General features: G+C 35.0%; 1 protein-coding gene and 1 long non-coding RNA gene across 3 annotated transcripts; both read left to right on the forward strand.

Annotated features, from left to right (window-relative positions):
• Positions 1–1,331: 1,331 nt before the first annotated feature.
• On the forward strand, positions 1,332–5,151 carry LOC139861134 (cell division control protein 48 homolog D-like). Its single transcript, XM_071849432.1, has 7 exons — positions 1,332–1,531; positions 1,641–1,806; positions 1,964–2,192; positions 2,281–3,341; positions 3,425–3,706; positions 3,807–4,166; positions 4,703–5,151. The coding sequence occupies exons 1-7, from the start codon at positions 1,494–1,496 to the stop codon at positions 4,991–4,993; spliced, it is 2,427 nt and encodes an 808-aa protein (XP_071705533.1). The 5' UTR covers positions 1,332–1,493; the 3' UTR covers positions 4,994–5,151.
• Positions 5,152–9,566: 4,415 nt separating this feature from the next.
• LOC139865014 (uncharacterized) lies at positions 9,567–12,337 on the forward strand. 2 transcript variants are annotated; one of them, XR_011764571.1, is made up of 4 exons: positions 9,567–9,729; positions 11,102–11,381; positions 11,494–11,581; positions 12,165–12,337. It is a non-coding gene; the product is annotated as an uncharacterized lncRNA (long non-coding RNA). The 2 variants fall into 2 exon arrangements; XR_011764570.1 differs by having other exon boundaries at positions 11,494–12,337.
• The last annotated feature ends 4,579 nt before the right edge of the window (positions 12,338–16,916 follow it).

Below are 16,916 nucleotides of genomic sequence, written 5' to 3' on the forward strand. Positions count from 1 at the left end.
TAATATTGTACTCCGTTGTTACCCAGTGGCGAATAAAAAGTCTTTGGAAAAATCCCATATTTTTAAATTAATTATATTTATTTATTTTGGTCATTATGGTATAAAATTCGATCCTTAATTTGTTAAATGAAAATTACATCAACTGTCCCTCTCATTTTTGGATAAAATATAAAAAGTGTTAAAATTAAATAATTAGATCCTAAATATACTTTTAATAAGCCTATAACTTATATAACTCTTTTTTCGGATCACCTTTTATTTTAAAATTACATAAGTTCGAATTTAACTTGGTTAATATCAATCGGAACATCAAACGAGTATTACAAACATTTAATATTTATTTTTAATATACTTTATTTATATATAGAGATATATTTTAAATAATAATTATTATAATATACTATTTTTATTTTATTAATTTTAAATAACAACAACATATAATATTTCAAATTATTATTTATATATACATACACATATCTATTTACAATTATTTGTTCGTGAATCGTCGAGAGCAGTCGAAGGTCAATTGAATATATGAACATCGTTTCAAAATTTTCTATACTCAACATTACATACTTTGCTTATCGTGTCGGAATTATAATAAGATTAAGTTTAAATTTGGTCGGAAATTTCCGGGTCGTCACACTTCAACAGATGCGGGCAAAGGTGGTTCATCGACAATAAGGAATGAAATAATGTATGAGGAGGCTTTTGCGGTTTTTGATGAAATGATGACAAAAATGGCCGAGGAGAGCGAACCAGTTATTGCTACTCTTGTTAATCATAGCGAGACCCCTTGTGCGCCGTTTAAAAATAACTATCAACAAAGAAAGAAGAAAAATTGGTTCAAGACGCAGAAATGAAAATCTTCAGCGTTTTTATTAAATATATTTGAGATCAAAGTCACCATTTCGCGTTTCGTAGCGTTTTTCAGTCTTCAGAGTTGTTTTTTTTGTTAGTCCCAATTTGTATCGATTTTTAGTTTCAGTTCAGTCAACATGAGGCTCAGTATACATAACTTGTACGTTTGACATTTTCAAGGTACGATCCTCTTGAGACTATTTCTCGTATATTTTGTTAAAGATAGTTGTTTTTTTTGTTAGTCCCAATTTGTATCGATTTTTAGTTTAAGTTCAGTCAACATGAGGCTCAGTATAGATAGCTTGTACTATATTTTGTTAAAGATGTTTTCTATTTGAAAACATCAGGATTTCTGAGTATAAAAAAGAATTTAGTGTCGTTTCTAGAATGCTCTTTTTTGGTTCTTTTTTCAGTTGTATTTATCCCAATTCCATGACTCTAAATATTTAATTACGAAAAAAGTAGATGGAAAACATATCTTTGTTCACAAGCAAAGTCCCCCTGCTACATATAAACAAACCATCACCACCGTCGTCTTTCCCAATTCCCAAATTCCAAAATCATCTCAAAACCCTAACCACCAAAATTTTCAATTCTTCATTTTCTTTCTTTAATCAATCTATTAACACAACATGACCAATCCTGCTGATCAACCTGAATCGTCAGAATCGTAAGTAATTACAAACAATTGCTTCTTAATCTCGTTTCTGTAATCTATGATCACCGATTGATTGCAGTTTCATATTTATGATCTTATAATTGTTTTACTGTGTGTGTAGTAAGGGGACCAAGCGTGACTTTAGTACCGCAATACTTGAGCGAAAGAAGGCTCCTAATCGACTCGTTGTTGATGAAGCCGTTAACGATGATAACTCCGTTATCTCCTTACATCCTGACACCATGGAAAAACTTCAACTTTTTAGAGGCGATACTATCCTAATCAAGGTTTATTTACAATTACAGTTTATTTATTTTGTTTTTATCGCTTAATTTTATATTCTAGGGTTTGTTTATTTAACTTTTTAAGGTGCGTATAAAATTATGAAATCTGTGTGAGGTGTTGTCCGCCTAGGGTTTATATTATTGGTTCAAATCTATGTAGGGCAAAAAGAGGAAGGATACTGTATGTATTGCTCTTGCCGATGAAACCTGTGAAGAACCTAAGATCAGGATGAATAAAGTTGTTAGGTCAAATCTTAGGGTTAGGCTTGGTGATGTGGTTTCAGTGCATCAGTGTGCTGATGTTAAGTATGGGAAGCGTGTTCATATTCTTCCCATTGATGATACCATTGAAGGTGTCACTGGAAACCTGTTTGATGCTTATTTAAAACGTAAGTTTAATTCGACTTTTAATAGTTAGTATCTTATCTTGTTGAGTGTATGTGTTTTATGCTGAGTTTATGTTTGGTTCAATTGCAGCTTACTTTCTTGAAGCATATCGCCCTGTGAGGAAGAACGATTTCTTTCTGGTAAGGGGAGGAATGAGGAGTGTTGAGTTTAAAGTTATTGAGACTGATCCTGGGGAGTACTGTGTGGTTGCCCCTGACACAGAGATATTTTGTGAGGGTGAGCCTATTAAAAGGGAGGATGAAGATCGTTTAGATGAGATCGGATACGATGATGTTGGCGGTGTTCGTAAACAGATGGCTCAGATTCGTGAGCTGGTCGAACTTCCTTTACGCCACCCACAATTGTTCAAGTCTATTGGCGTTAAGCCACCTAAGGGTATTCTGCTTTACGGGCCACCTGGTTCTGGTAAGACTTTAATAGCTAGAGCCGTTGCTAATGAGACCGGTGCGTTCTTTTTCTGTATCAACGGGCCCGAGATCATGTCGAAAATGGCGGGAGAAAGTGAGAGTAACTTAAGGAAAGCGTTTGAGGAAGCCGAGAAAAATGCACCGTCGATTATATTTATCGATGAGATTGATTCAATTGCTCCTAAGCGTGAGAAGACGCACGGTGAAGTTGAACGAAGGATTGTTTCTCAGTTGCTTACACTTATGGACGGGTTGAAATCCCGGGCCCATGTTATAGTTATGGGTGCGACTAACCGTCCGAACAGTATCGACCCTGCGTTAAGAAGGTTTGGTAGATTTGATAGAGAGATTGATATTGGTGTACCTGATGAAATTGGTCGTCTTGAGGTTCTTCGAATTCATACCAAGAACATGAAGTTAGCTGAAGATGTTGATTTGGAGAAGGTTTCGAAAGACACACATGGGTATGTCGGTGCTGACCTGGCGGCTTTGTGTACTGAAGCTGCACTACAATGTATTAGAGAGAAGATGGATGTGATTGATTTGGAAGACGAGTCTATCGATGCAGAGATTTTGAATTCGATGGCGGTTTCAAATGAACACTTTCAAACAGCACTTGGTACTAGTAATCCGTCTGCTCTTCGTGAGACCGTTGTTGAAGTGCCTAATGTCAGTTGGGAAGACATTGGTGGGCTCGAAAATGTCAAAAGAGAGCTGCAAGAGGTATTTATATTAAAAAGATTTAAATTTTTTTTTTTTTTTTTTTATGTTCTGTTTGCATATGTTAATGTTACTATGTTATGTAGACTGTGCAATATCCTGTGGAACACCCTGAGAAATTTGAGAAGTTTGGTATGGCTCCGTCGAAAGGAGTTTTGTTCTATGGCCCACCTGGTTGTGGTAAAACTTTACTTGCAAAGGCAATTGCGAATGAATGCCAGGCTAACTTTATTAGTATTAAGGGACCCGAGTTGCTTACAATGTGGTTTGGTGAGAGTGAAGCCAATGTTAGAGAAATATTCGACAAGGCTCGTGGGTCCGCTCCTTGTGTCCTCTTTTTTGATGAGCTTGATTCCATTGCAACCCAGGTTCGTTTTCGTTTACTTGACTTGTAACCATTTTATTATCATTAAACGGTTAAGATTTTTTTTTTTTTTTTTTTTTTTTTTTTTTAAATGATGAGTATAGAGAGGAAGTAGCCAAGGAGATGCAGGAGGTGCGGCTGACAGGGTTTTGAATCAACTTTTGACTGAAATGGACGGAATGTCGGCTAAAAAAACCGTCTTTATTATCGGTGCGACTAACAGGCCTGATATCATTGATCCTGCGCTGTTGAGGCCTGGTCGTCTCGATCAGTTGATATACATTCCTCTGCCAGATGAAGAATCTCGCTATCAAATCTTTAAATCTGCTTTAAGGAAATCCCCTGTTGCTAAGGATGTCGACTTACGAGCTCTTGCACAGTACACGCAGGGTTTCAGTGGTGCTGATATCACTGAAATATGTCAGCGTGCCTGCAAGTACGCCATTCGCGAGAACATAGAGAAAGTAATGTTATCTTCATTTATAATTTTCCAAGTTTTGCAAACGGGTCAGGCTTGGTTGGTTTGGGTAACGGGTCAAACTGGTTTTGGGTTGAATTGGGTCATGGGACAAACGGGTAAAAATTATAAACGGGTCGGGTTGGGTAACATGTCGAAACGGTTAATCGGTTAAATAGGTCCAAACGAGTCATATACTTTTACATTTGATTTTTTACATTTATTATATGTTTGACCCATTTGACCCATTAGGGACCCATTAGACCCGTCTCTTTTAATAGAACTTTACGATTTGTTACCTATTTGACATGTTCTTTTATATTTTGTATAAAACCCAATAGGTTAAAGAACACTCATTGGAACTTTTTTAAAGGAAAAACTCGTTGGAACTTTTTTTAAGTTTCAGTTTACATTGACAGTCAAGACCCAAATTAACCCGAAAGTTTAACCCATTTGACCTAAATTTGATAGTATGGGTCTCAATTGCCATGTATAATGTTTAATAATGTTTAATATATCTGCTAATGTGTGTATTGTTTGCAGGATATTGAGAGGGAGAAGAGGAGAAGCGAGAACCCAGAAGCTATGGAGGAGGATGTGGAAGATGAGGTGGCGGAGATTAAAGCCGCTCACTTTGAAGAATCGATGAAATTCGCGAGGAGGAGTGTTAGTGATGCTGATATCCGCAAGTACCAGGCGTTTGCTCAGACTCTGCAACAGTCAAGAGGTATTGGTTCTGAGTTCAGGTTCTCAGAGACGAGTGGTCGCGCGGCTGCTAGTGACCCTTTTGCTGCACCGGCTGGTGCAGCCGACGATGATGACCTCTACAATTAGGTTTTAGTTAACTTGGTTGTTACTTGTAATCAGTACTCGTATGCTCTTTTAGACGTTTGGTTAATAATGTTCCAAGTTATCTAATGTTTAAATTATGTAATGTACACTTGATGTTATGTTTTGCTTGAATGTTTAATATGATGCTAGTTTGTGGTGAATTTGGGTCAGTTGTCGTATTTGTAGAAGGTCCTGGCACTTCAAATCATAAAGTGACCACAAAAGATTTTCTTAGACAATTAAAACCATTTATTTAAACATCATATTGTTGATCGCTTTTTTTCTTTGATACCGCCCGTTTTACAAGTATTTTACAAACTATTTTCCGACGTAGTTTGCCCATTTAAGCTAAATTATACCATATTCCTGTCTTTTTGTTAAAAATACGTTTTATGTGTTTACAGACAAATAGATGGATTTTCAAGCGGTGTCGTTTGATTTTTTTGGGCCGGCCACTCATGCTTAGATGTCAATGGTGACTCCTTGTCCGGTTTTTTGTGTCTGGTTTTCCTTTGAGCTACCCGACGCTTATGGGTTTATTAACGCATGTGTTTTGTTTCATAGGTTGATTGTAACCGGATGTAATTCGTTTGTAATGACAATATTTTGTGTGTGTAGTAGTCAATGTAATTGATTGTGCAATACGGTCTAGATCAATTGTGATTTTAAAAGATATTCAAATCTTTCAATTAGGCTGTTAAGTCTGAGTCAATTGTAACACAACTTAGTCTACAAATCATTTTAATTTAATTCATGTTTTTTTTTTTTTGAAATGAAAAAACAACGTTAACTATTTGGCATTAAAATGGATGTAACCTTTGTATTTATTCGTAGTAAAAAAAAAAAAAAACAATTTGTATTCACCTACTAGAAACAAAAGTACTCCGTAATAAACACCAGGAATCAAACATACGATTCTTGTTTTTAATTTTAACTTTCTCAACAGTTTTGGTAAAAAGTTATTCTTCAATTAATATAAATTTTAAATATGAAAAAAACAACAAATGTAGGATGTATTATTTAGAATTTTAGATTTTAAAATAATTGAAGGCCGTACTCAAAGGGCCCTAGTAGAATACGAATTGATTATCCTAATCATACTGAATGGAATACGGTAATACATATAATACTGAGTTTTGAATAACACACGAAACTAGAAAAAAGGTCTGCCACTTCGTTGGCCAAAACACAGGGAAAAAAAAATGGAAAAAATATATTAAAAAATACTGTTCATCAGCTCCGGGTACTGTTCAGCAGCTTCGGGGGTACTGTTCATCGGCTCAGTGGTTCAGCTCGGCATACTGTTCATCGGCTCAGTGGCTCGACTTACTATTCTTTGGGGGAGCATGATATACTCATTGAAAATTAATTCATATAATAATACTAATCTCAAGACTGTTATCTTATTTTTATCAAGTTATGTTTGGCAATATGGATGTATATATGACAATAAGCAAATAACGTTTACTTTTACTACTACGGAACGAAATACACTACTTGTAAACCATTGGACGACTTTTTTCGACCTTTTCGGATTTTTTTCGACCTTTCCGGACGACATGTCGTTTTCAATATCTTTTACGGACGACAGGTCGTCCGGAAAGTGTCGTCTCCAATTGTTCGTCCCAGAAAGTCTTTCCGGACAAAATGTGTTTTTCCCGGAAGATGATGGGTCCCACTTTAACTTTTTCAGCTGCAATAGAGGACGACCTTTTCAGACGACATTTGGAGACAAGTAACAGCCCAACCCGTTAACCAATCGAAAAACATGAAATAAAAAAAAAATTAATTTTCTGTTGCACAGTGGGGTGCGCGGCGCGCAACCCCTGTTGTGCGCGGCGCGCACAGCCTCCTTCAGCTTCTGTCCGGATTTCCCAAATTGGGCAAAAAGATCTCCCACTTTCCGGCACTTTTAGACGAAACGCTTTTTACATCATGTTATAATAAGTAAAACTAACACATTTCAATCATAAAATTGAGTTTTACAATGCGGGGCCCACATATGCCCAAATACCCTTAAATACAAAATACGAGTTTCGACCACAAAAAGTTTAATTTTTAAACGTCACTTAGAGCATGGTGTTTGGCATCATAATCGTAACAATAATGAAATGCGAAACATCAACAAATATATAAACCATGGTTAACCAATTCTTCGCAAGGGAATGACTTCGCGAAACAAGTCATCGATGTTCATAACAACCGTTAGCGCCCAAACACAGCTATGGTATGCTAACCCCCGAGGTGTTCCAAAAACGACTATGGCATCACCCCCAAGTGTTTCAAAAACGGATATGGCGACACTTGATCAATGTGTGAGTAAAACACGGCTATTACTCACAATCATGTGCACAAACACGGCTATGTGCACATTTAATACGGGCAACACACGGCTATTACTCGCCACCATATGCACAAACACGACTATGTGCATAATTATCAAAAATAGGCAAAACGGCTATGCCCCACACTATGGTCACAAACGGCTATGTGACACCATCAATACGGCCAATAAATCATATATATACATACAGAGACATTCCACTCACCTTGTTGTCTTGGTGAAATTCCCACTACTTGGAACCTTCAAAGCAAGTCACCTAAATACAATTAATGCCCAATTAATTCACATAACATGTTGGATTGTACACTAACTAACCTCACTAGTGCATTTATGACCCAAAAGGGTATTTATGACACATTTGCACCAAATCACCCAACCGAGGTCAAAATCCCCAACTTAATCACTAAAGGCTAGTGACTAACTAACCATTTAAGACTCCCTTGAACCATTTATTACTTGAAACCCTAGGTTGGTCATTCATGAGTCCTCATGACTCAATCTTACCCGAAACCCCCAAAAGTCACCCACAATGGGTTTTATGTTCATCACTAACCCAAACCCTAACCCTTAATCAAATTAAACCAAGGAAAACAAAATTAGGACTTACCACCACAATCAAAATGTAGCTAGTGATGAGATGAACAACTTTATAACTCTAGCTAAGACCCGAAAATAGCTTCTTCTACCTTTGCTTGAGCTTTCTCACACTAGAAACTCTCTCTCTAAAATTGAAGTGGAGGGGATAAGGTTGTTGAAAGTGGAGTAATGACACACTCCAAAACTGATCTAGTGGCTTAAAACTCGTCCCCATATGAAAAGACCAAAAAGCCCTTCAAAATACCCATTTAAAACAGAAACAGAACTGCCAGCTGGAAAGGGTGCGCGGCGTGCTCCCTTACTTGTGCGCGGCGCGCACAATGATCTGGAGGGATTCTGACCACAGTTTAATTATACACCGTTTCCCACACTTCAAGTACCTTATTTACACTTATGTACAATAATTATTAGGGTGTTACAACTCTCCCCCACTTGGATCGGAGCGCGTCCTCGCGATCCAAGCCGCATGACAATAGGGAAGATACACCAACACAAATTCCTCGGGTTCCCATGTAAACTCGGAACCTTTACTACATCGCCATTGAACTTTGAAAGTCCTAACCTCTTTGTTTCTCAACATTTTCACCTTTTCGTCGAGTATAGCAATCGGCTCTTCAACATACTCCAATTTGTTGTTTAGCTCAATCTCGTCTAACGGCATCCATGATGAATTATCCGCAAGACACTTACGGAGATGGGAAACATGAAATGTATTATGGATCCCCGCAAGCTCTTCGGGTAATTCCAAACGATACGCAACTTCACCAACACGAGCCAAAATTTTAAATGGTCCGATAAACCGAGGAGCTAACTTTCCCCGCTTTCGGAATCGAATAATACCCTTCCATGGCGAAACCTTAAGTATCACCATATCACCTTCTTGGAACTCAATCAATCTCCTACGTTTATCGGCATACGACTTTTGTCTATCTTGAGCCGCCTTCAAGTGAGCTCGAATCGTCTCGATCTTGCTATTAGTTTCTAGGACCAAGTCGGTACTCCCGACTTCTCTTTGACCCACCTCACCCCAACAAATCGGGGTTCTACACCTTCTACCATAGAGCATCTCATAAGGTGGCATTCCAATACTAGAGTGATAACTATTGTTGTACGAAAACTCCACCGAAGGTAAATGTTCGTCCCAACTTCCACCAAAATCAATAATACACGCCCGTAACATAACCTCCAACGTTTGATTAGTACGTTCGGTTTGACTGTCCGTTTGAGGATGGTACGCCGTACTCATATTCACCCTCGTACCCATATCTTCGTGAAACTTTTCCCAAAATCGAGAAGTAAAACATGTGTCCCGATCCGAAATGATAGACACGGGAACGTCATGTCTCGATATCACCTCTTTAATGAACATTTTCGCAAGTGCCTCCGAAGTGATTGCTTCTTTAATAGGAAGAAACAAGGCACTTTTCGTCAATCTATCAACGATCACCCAAATAGTATCAAATTGAGTCCTTGCCATTTTTGGCAACTTTGTAATAAAGTCTATGGTAATATGCTCCCACTTCCACATCGGGATTTCTAGTGGTTGCAACTTACCATACGGCTTTTGATGTTCGGCTTTTACTTGTAAGCACGTGACGCATTGCTTAACGTACTTAACAACATCACGTTTCACGCTCCCAATTGGAAAACGAATCATGTACACCTGTTTGATTCCGATTATGCTAATTTGTATCATATTCTTCTAGAAATAAGAACATCTGCGTAATTTTTATCGGAAAAATCTTCGATCTATTGAGTCCGTCTTGATTTACTCTTGATTTATCTTCTTCAAGGGAAGGTTTGTATTCGTGTATTTTGTTTATATTCGAATTGTAATATAAAACTGTTCATGATTCCGTAATCACTAATTTGTCCACGATTGAAAAAAGCCCGTCCAATGTATACTACCTAAATGAAAAGATGATTAACTTTGTTTTACTATTAATCGTGTATTTTGAGTTTCAATCTTTTCAAATTGAATAAAATTTGATGGGAGTCCGAGTTTATGTTCAATGCATATTAACTGTTTGGTTATATACTTGAATGAAAACTGAATTATTTTAACTGTGTTTGATAACATTCATTTTTTAGTTATATTTATCATTTTGTTGGGTTTAATATACATATGAACTTGAGTATTAAATTTATTTTCTTCAATTATTCATGTACTACAGTTGATTTTGAATGTGTTAAATAATGAATTTATTATCTGTAATAGTAAATCACATAACACCACAATCAGTATGTTTCATGTTTTTTGAATGATGAAACCATCATATCATGAATATCATTTTTGATCATTTATAAAAAAATAAGAAACAGAAAGTTTGATATTCCCAATGATGGATGGTTCGATGAAATAGTTTGCTGAGCAAATTGTTCTTAAGCACATCATGTGACCATCTTAATGATATAAAGATGGTGTGGTTCATACACTCTATTTTGATTCTTATTTTTATGTTGTTCTTATAGTAATTATAAATTTGTGGTGGTGGTTCTTTAACTATGTAGCTTCCTTTTTTTCTTTATTATAAGCGATTATACACAAATGAAGATATTTGCATTCTGATGGTTGATCTATACTTAAAACAAATAGGTTTAGATAAAAGAAAACAACGAAAACTAAATTAGGATGAGATAATAGGTTGTATCTATCTAAATAGATCATGCTTCCTATTGTTGGATTTGTTCAGAGAGATTCAGGGTGAGCAGAATAACAAATGAAGCTAAACGTCTATAATCGAGACTAATCTCTGTATTGACTAACCAACGAAGCATTGCTTCAATGGTACCGCGGTTACACTTGTGTACTCGCAGGGCTAGAGGTCTCGGGTTCGAGCCTCGTCACCCGCTCTAGGAATTGAAATATATTCCTTGAAGGTGGCCCAAAGGGAAGGTTTTACCGACCCGCTCCGGGACTAAGATCCGGCCCGCCTGCCCTTCGGGATGGTTAAAGGGTCGGATCCTCAGAGTGTGGTTCGGGTTTCCTGCCCGAAAGCGCGTGTGTGTGTGCAAATGATGACTAGGCTTCGGTCCGGACTGATGCAAGCTTGCCTTTCAAAAAAAATCTCTGTATTGACTAATTATCTTATTGTGTACGTTATATTTGATGCTTTGGTATGAAGACGATTTTATATGGTTTGATATTCTTTTAATCTATCTGGTTCCAGGCACGCATAAGTTATTATGAGGGTAGAAGTCGCATAGATTATGTAGCTGGAAATGTTGGCCAATAGGGAGGTACTGCAATCACCAGTCATGGTATATCTTTCCGGCAACGTTACACCAAGCAACCCGATTGGGAATATGTATACCAGTGTACAATAAAAACCCATGGCAGTTTTCAAGTACTTGGAAATGGAGACTTCTTTTCGTTTTGGACTAGAAAAAGAACAAATCCGACAGCAATAACTTTCGTCATGCATGCTTGCTACAGGAGGTTCGGTTAAGGTTTGTAGCTAGAGCTTACGTTTTGCATTTTTGTACATGGAAAATAATGTTAAAATATTATGAACTGTCTGTCCCTTCGTATGCTTACAACTGTGGCTTTTTACTGTAACAGAGGAGTAGAGTGTATGGGACATTAGTACCCTTCAACGGTAGGAAACTCTCCCACCCATATATTGTGTCTCTAATTACCCGATCAACAAGTAAGCTCAACAGTTATTTCACTCCAGAATTTTAATCTTCTTTGACGTGTTGCTTCGAGTAATGAACAAAAATAGCATAGCATTACTAACCAAAGTGTGAAAACAAATTGAATGAATGTGAACACCAAGGTAATGAATAAAAAATGTGTACATTATTAGTTGAATGTTAACGGATATTGTAATATGTAGGGCAATGCAGAAGAACTTTTCTCTATATTTCCTTATCTTAACTCGAAGGATTGAATAGATTTTTGTATATTAATTTAGAAAAGTTACGTAGTAGCAAGGTTACATGATTTCTGAGTTGTGTTGCCTTTCACTGTAGGTAGTCATTATGTGATCTTAAATATTATAACCCCATTAGCATTTGTGCTATTATATATACCCACTGTACGTAGGACGATGCCCAAAATAGATTATATACCCATGCTAACTCCACCCATTTGGATTTAAATACTTTGCTAATCTTCGTTCAATTAGTTGACTAAAAGAGGTCAATGCCTATAACTACAGTTATTATAATTCAATTATTATTATTATTATATCCAATGAGTAGTATATATTCATATACATGTATTTACAGGGTAAGATGTATACATCGAGCATCCATCCCGACAATCAGAGCGATGCTTAATATCAAGTGGTTATATTAAAATTAACAAGTGTAACAATATGATGCCTATTTAGTTGTCATAAATACATACATGTAATTTCTTTTGTACATCTTTATACTTTCTTTTGTCGTTCCTTTTTCATTTATTGAATTATGAACAAGCAAATTACTATCTGTTACCTATGCAGTCCCATTCGTTAATATTGTGTGAAAAAATCAATACTAAATACTAAATTATGTAATTTTTTAAATTTTCGTGGAACGTACAGGCTCTAAGCCGGTAGCAATACGCCTACGGGCTCATTTAACCATTTCACGAATGCCTTATATGCTAATTTGCATATGTTAAAACATGTAATAAAAATAATATGTAATATTGATTTAAATATACCTTGGCTATTTCTTATATATTTGACATCTTGAAACACATATATTTAGGATTTCTCGCGTTCTTTAATATTTTGTATGGTATGATCTTATGTATACTATTAGACAAATTTTTCTCATCATTCAACAAAACATTTATTACAGTATTTCTTAGAATATAGTGCAATTATTTTTTATTTATTTATTTGGTATAACTGAAAATTCACTATAATCATATTAGTGACTATCAATTGTTAAGACTATCAACAAGTACAAATTCTTGACAAGACTTATAGTCATTTGCACTCTTTTATTTCAACATATACGCTAAACGGAAACTCAAGCAAAAGTTTGGAATGGAGAAGCAGAGAATGAAAACTTGATAAAAACGACTATAAATAATTGATTATTGCATTGAAATTGTATTCATTGATAGCGTTTACGATACTTATATTTACAGTAAATTTGATTTAACAATACATATATTATCATTAATTAAAAGTTTCGTCATTTATAAGTGTATCATACAAATAAGAGGTACCAATACTAATATTTTCGAATACTATTTTATAGAGCTGCCGTGTAACGCACGGGCTCTTAAATCTAGTATATATATATATATATATATATATATATATATATATATATATATATATATATATATATATACTTACATATAATGTATATATATATATATATATATATATATATATATATATATATACATTTGATCGTATTTGACTACAGTTGACCCAGTTTGAACTCATTTGTCCCAATTAGCCCTATTTGACCCCATTTGACCTAATTTGACCCATATTGCCCCATTTTACTCCTTTGATTATAAAAATCACTTACCCAGTTCAATCGCGCTTACTCTCCACTCTACTGTTTGGTATCCTTGTATGTTCTCGATTATATGTTCTCGTTAAATGTTCGTCGTTGTAATGTGTTTAAATTCAGTAACTTTTTATGATATACAAAAATGCTCTTTGTTAAAATGTGTTTTAATTTCTGTAACTTTGTTAGAAATTAAGAATAACTGTAATTTTTCATTCATTTAATAGAAAGTACAATAAAATGTCAAAATCACTGACATAATTAAACTAAAACACAATAAAATACAAAAAAAACAAAGAAAAATTTCTTAGTTAGAATCCGTATAAAACGACCATCATTATCGTAAAAAGGTTGAGATGGCACATAACGGCCATCTTCTCCATTTTGGGCATTTTCGGCGATGTAACACCAACTCAAACTTTCTTCATCTTCAAAAATTAAATAAAGAGAAATTCAGTTTGAACGTTGATCGACGGTTTCTTTTATACAGCACGATTAACGAAGGTACATTGCGGATAATTCCGGAACACAATCATCTTCATAATACAACATGTCAATGTGTTCATATGATACCTTCTCTTTCAATAATACTAACAAGTCTTGAAAATAAAAGTCGCGAACGTCAATATCTTCGAACGCAGCTTTCGAAGCACATGTATAATCGTAATCTTTATGTTCATTACGGAATTCACTTTCGTAATACACGTCGCATGAGACGATGATCGGCGGAATGATCAAAAATTTTAGAGTGATTGAAATGTGTGTTATGGATAAGAGTATGTAAAAATGGAGTTTAAATAGACAAAAATGATTAGATGAAATAGTCGTTCCAGAAGAACTTTAAGGACGACATATCGTCTGGGAAAATTACCAGCCAATTTTTTTTTTTACTTTTTAGAGCCAAAAATTATTTTGCAGGAAGAAAATAAAAATAAAATAAAAAAGGGTGTTTTTTTCCCAGACGACATTCAGGAACGACATGTCGTCCAGGAAAAAGACGCGCGGAATTTTTTGCATTTTTGAGCCAGTTTAAAAAAATAAAATAAAATAAACATACCTTTCGGGACGACATTGCATCGTCCGGGAAAGTCGGGTCAACATTTCAGAAAAACAGATGAAAGTTTTGTCGTTTAACCTACTTTCTCGACCGACATATGTCGTCCGGAAAAAAGTAATGACGATTTTTTTGTAGTGATATTTGAATAATGTAAATAATAAATTAACCCCTTATTTGTTCATTTCTATTCAATTATTTCTCTTCACACTAAAACTTAAACCTAGTGAATAGTACTTTAATTTTTTATCTAACCTTTTTTTTGTTTTGTTTTTTATATAGGTTCTTCTTCTTTTTCTTTTTTTTTTCCTACGTCACCCATTAATAACTTTTTAGTTTTTCTTTTGATATATAGCTATTTTTTAAGATAGGTATCCGTTTTTCTACATCATCCCTTTTTTTAATATGTATTTTATTTTATCTAGCCATTTGTTTTCAACATTTTTTTCGTAAAACTTTAGTATACTTTAATGTTCAAACAAATACTTCGTATATGTTATCAATCGTCTTTTATTAATGCAACATATAAAGTAGTGAAATTAGAAAAAAAACTATACATTGTATAAATTAACAATTTAAAATAGCGGTGTCACAAAAAAAAACTTTTGGTACCAATTTGATTTATCGTTTTATATTAAAAAAGGCTACTTTTAACAACTAGAAAGTTCAAGTTTCGGGACTTACAAGACTATCTGCCCTCTCCATCACCTAAAGACACCTAATTGGTCACCCTCGAAGTAAAACCACTCCCTTTGTTGAACACTCAACCCAAACCAGAGTAATAGTCGAACACGTTCTATTTGACATCTTTCGAGAACCAATTTCCTTAGTAACAAGGAACTCTAACCCGCCCTCATATTCCCTGGAATATCCGACTGGTCATCCAGTTTCAAACCCGCAAGTACCACACTTATCCGATAACTCCCACTCTTGACGTTCAAACCGATGCACCCCGTTCATTTCAACACCGCCCAAATATGAGTTAAACTACCCTACTGAGCTCCCGTAACAAACCAACATGTAACGACCCTGGATTTTTCCAACGTTATTTGTTAATAATTATTATTATTAATACTTGTGACTTATTAAATGTATTGTTTATATACGCTTACTTGTTACCGCGATTAACTTTGATTGCCCAAAACGTCTTTGTGACACGCGTACATTACACGAATAATACTTTCAAATATTATTTACATTCATGATTAATTTCTATTAATCATTTTTAATTAATTATGACTATTAGTTAATTACTTGGGCTATAATTGGATTAAATTGTTAGTTACTTAAACTTGGGCCTTTATTAGTGTTAATGGACATAAGAGCTCACCCTACCTCACCTTAATGGACTTATTAGCCCATTTTAATTATGCAAGTATCACTTAGACTTAATTTGATTAACTAATTAGTAAGGAATCTAATTACATGTTAATTGCACATCTTTCCCATAAAAAAAAATACCCCTAATTACCAAATTTGAGTCAAGGAAGCATGCATAACCTAGTGGGCATCTCCTTCCCCCATTGGTGATGGGAAGCTCACGGCCATATGGCCTTGGGGAGTGGGGTTTGGCTTTCAAAATTTTGACTACCTTAATACTAGCACTACTCTTTCATTTTACACACACAAACTACTTGCAAGTTCTCTCATTTTTCCTCTCACTTTCTCTCTAATATTGTAAGTAACAAGAACAACTTCTTCTTCTCTTCTTCTTCCTCTAAAAACCGTGACCAAGCACCCCTTTTTCATCATCATTCTTTGCTTGTTTGAATACTTGTTCTTGTTATAGTTTATTTACTTGTTATTTTAGTTATTACTTACTAGTAATTAAGAATCAAACTCTTTAGTTTATTCTTCATTTTATCTTGTATTTACAAGAACATGCAAGAACAAAACTCTCAAGCTTATGTTCTACATATTATATGTTACAAGAAAGAAAGTCCATGTGTTGTAAGTCATACTTGTGTTCATGAAGTAAACTTAAAAGTTTACTTTCTAAAGATCAAGACTTAGGCTTGAATCTTTAAAAGTATGAAACCCATGAACTTACTACTTGTGTAATTAGTTTATTTCCTCATTTGTTCATCTTTTAAAAATCGTGATTTTGGTTGTAGATGGTCAAGTGTTACAAGTTAACTTTGATCTCATTTTTCTTGAACTAAAGATTTACTTTAAAAAGTTCAAGAACATAGAATTAACTTAATAACTTTAGATCAAGACTTTTGGGTCTTGGATCTTCAAGATCAAACTAAGAACTATGTTCTATAACTTAAGATCTTGATTAGTTAGTTTACTTTCAAATTTGTAGTTCAATATTACTTTTACATTTCATGTATGTGTTAAAGCTAAGACTTTGATGTAACCTTGGTTCATCAAAACACTTGCAACACTTAAGTGAGTTGTGCTTCATGTCTTAGACTTACACTCGTGTTATGATGGTCAAACCTTGGTGAAAATGATGCAAA

This window comes from Rutidosis leptorrhynchoides, chromosome 8 (genome assembly GCF_046630445.1).
Source record: "Rutidosis leptorrhynchoides isolate AG116_Rl617_1_P2 chromosome 8, CSIRO_AGI_Rlap_v1, whole genome shotgun sequence".
Classification (NCBI taxonomy): Eukaryota; Viridiplantae; Streptophyta; class Magnoliopsida; order Asterales; family Asteraceae; genus Rutidosis; species Rutidosis leptorrhynchoides.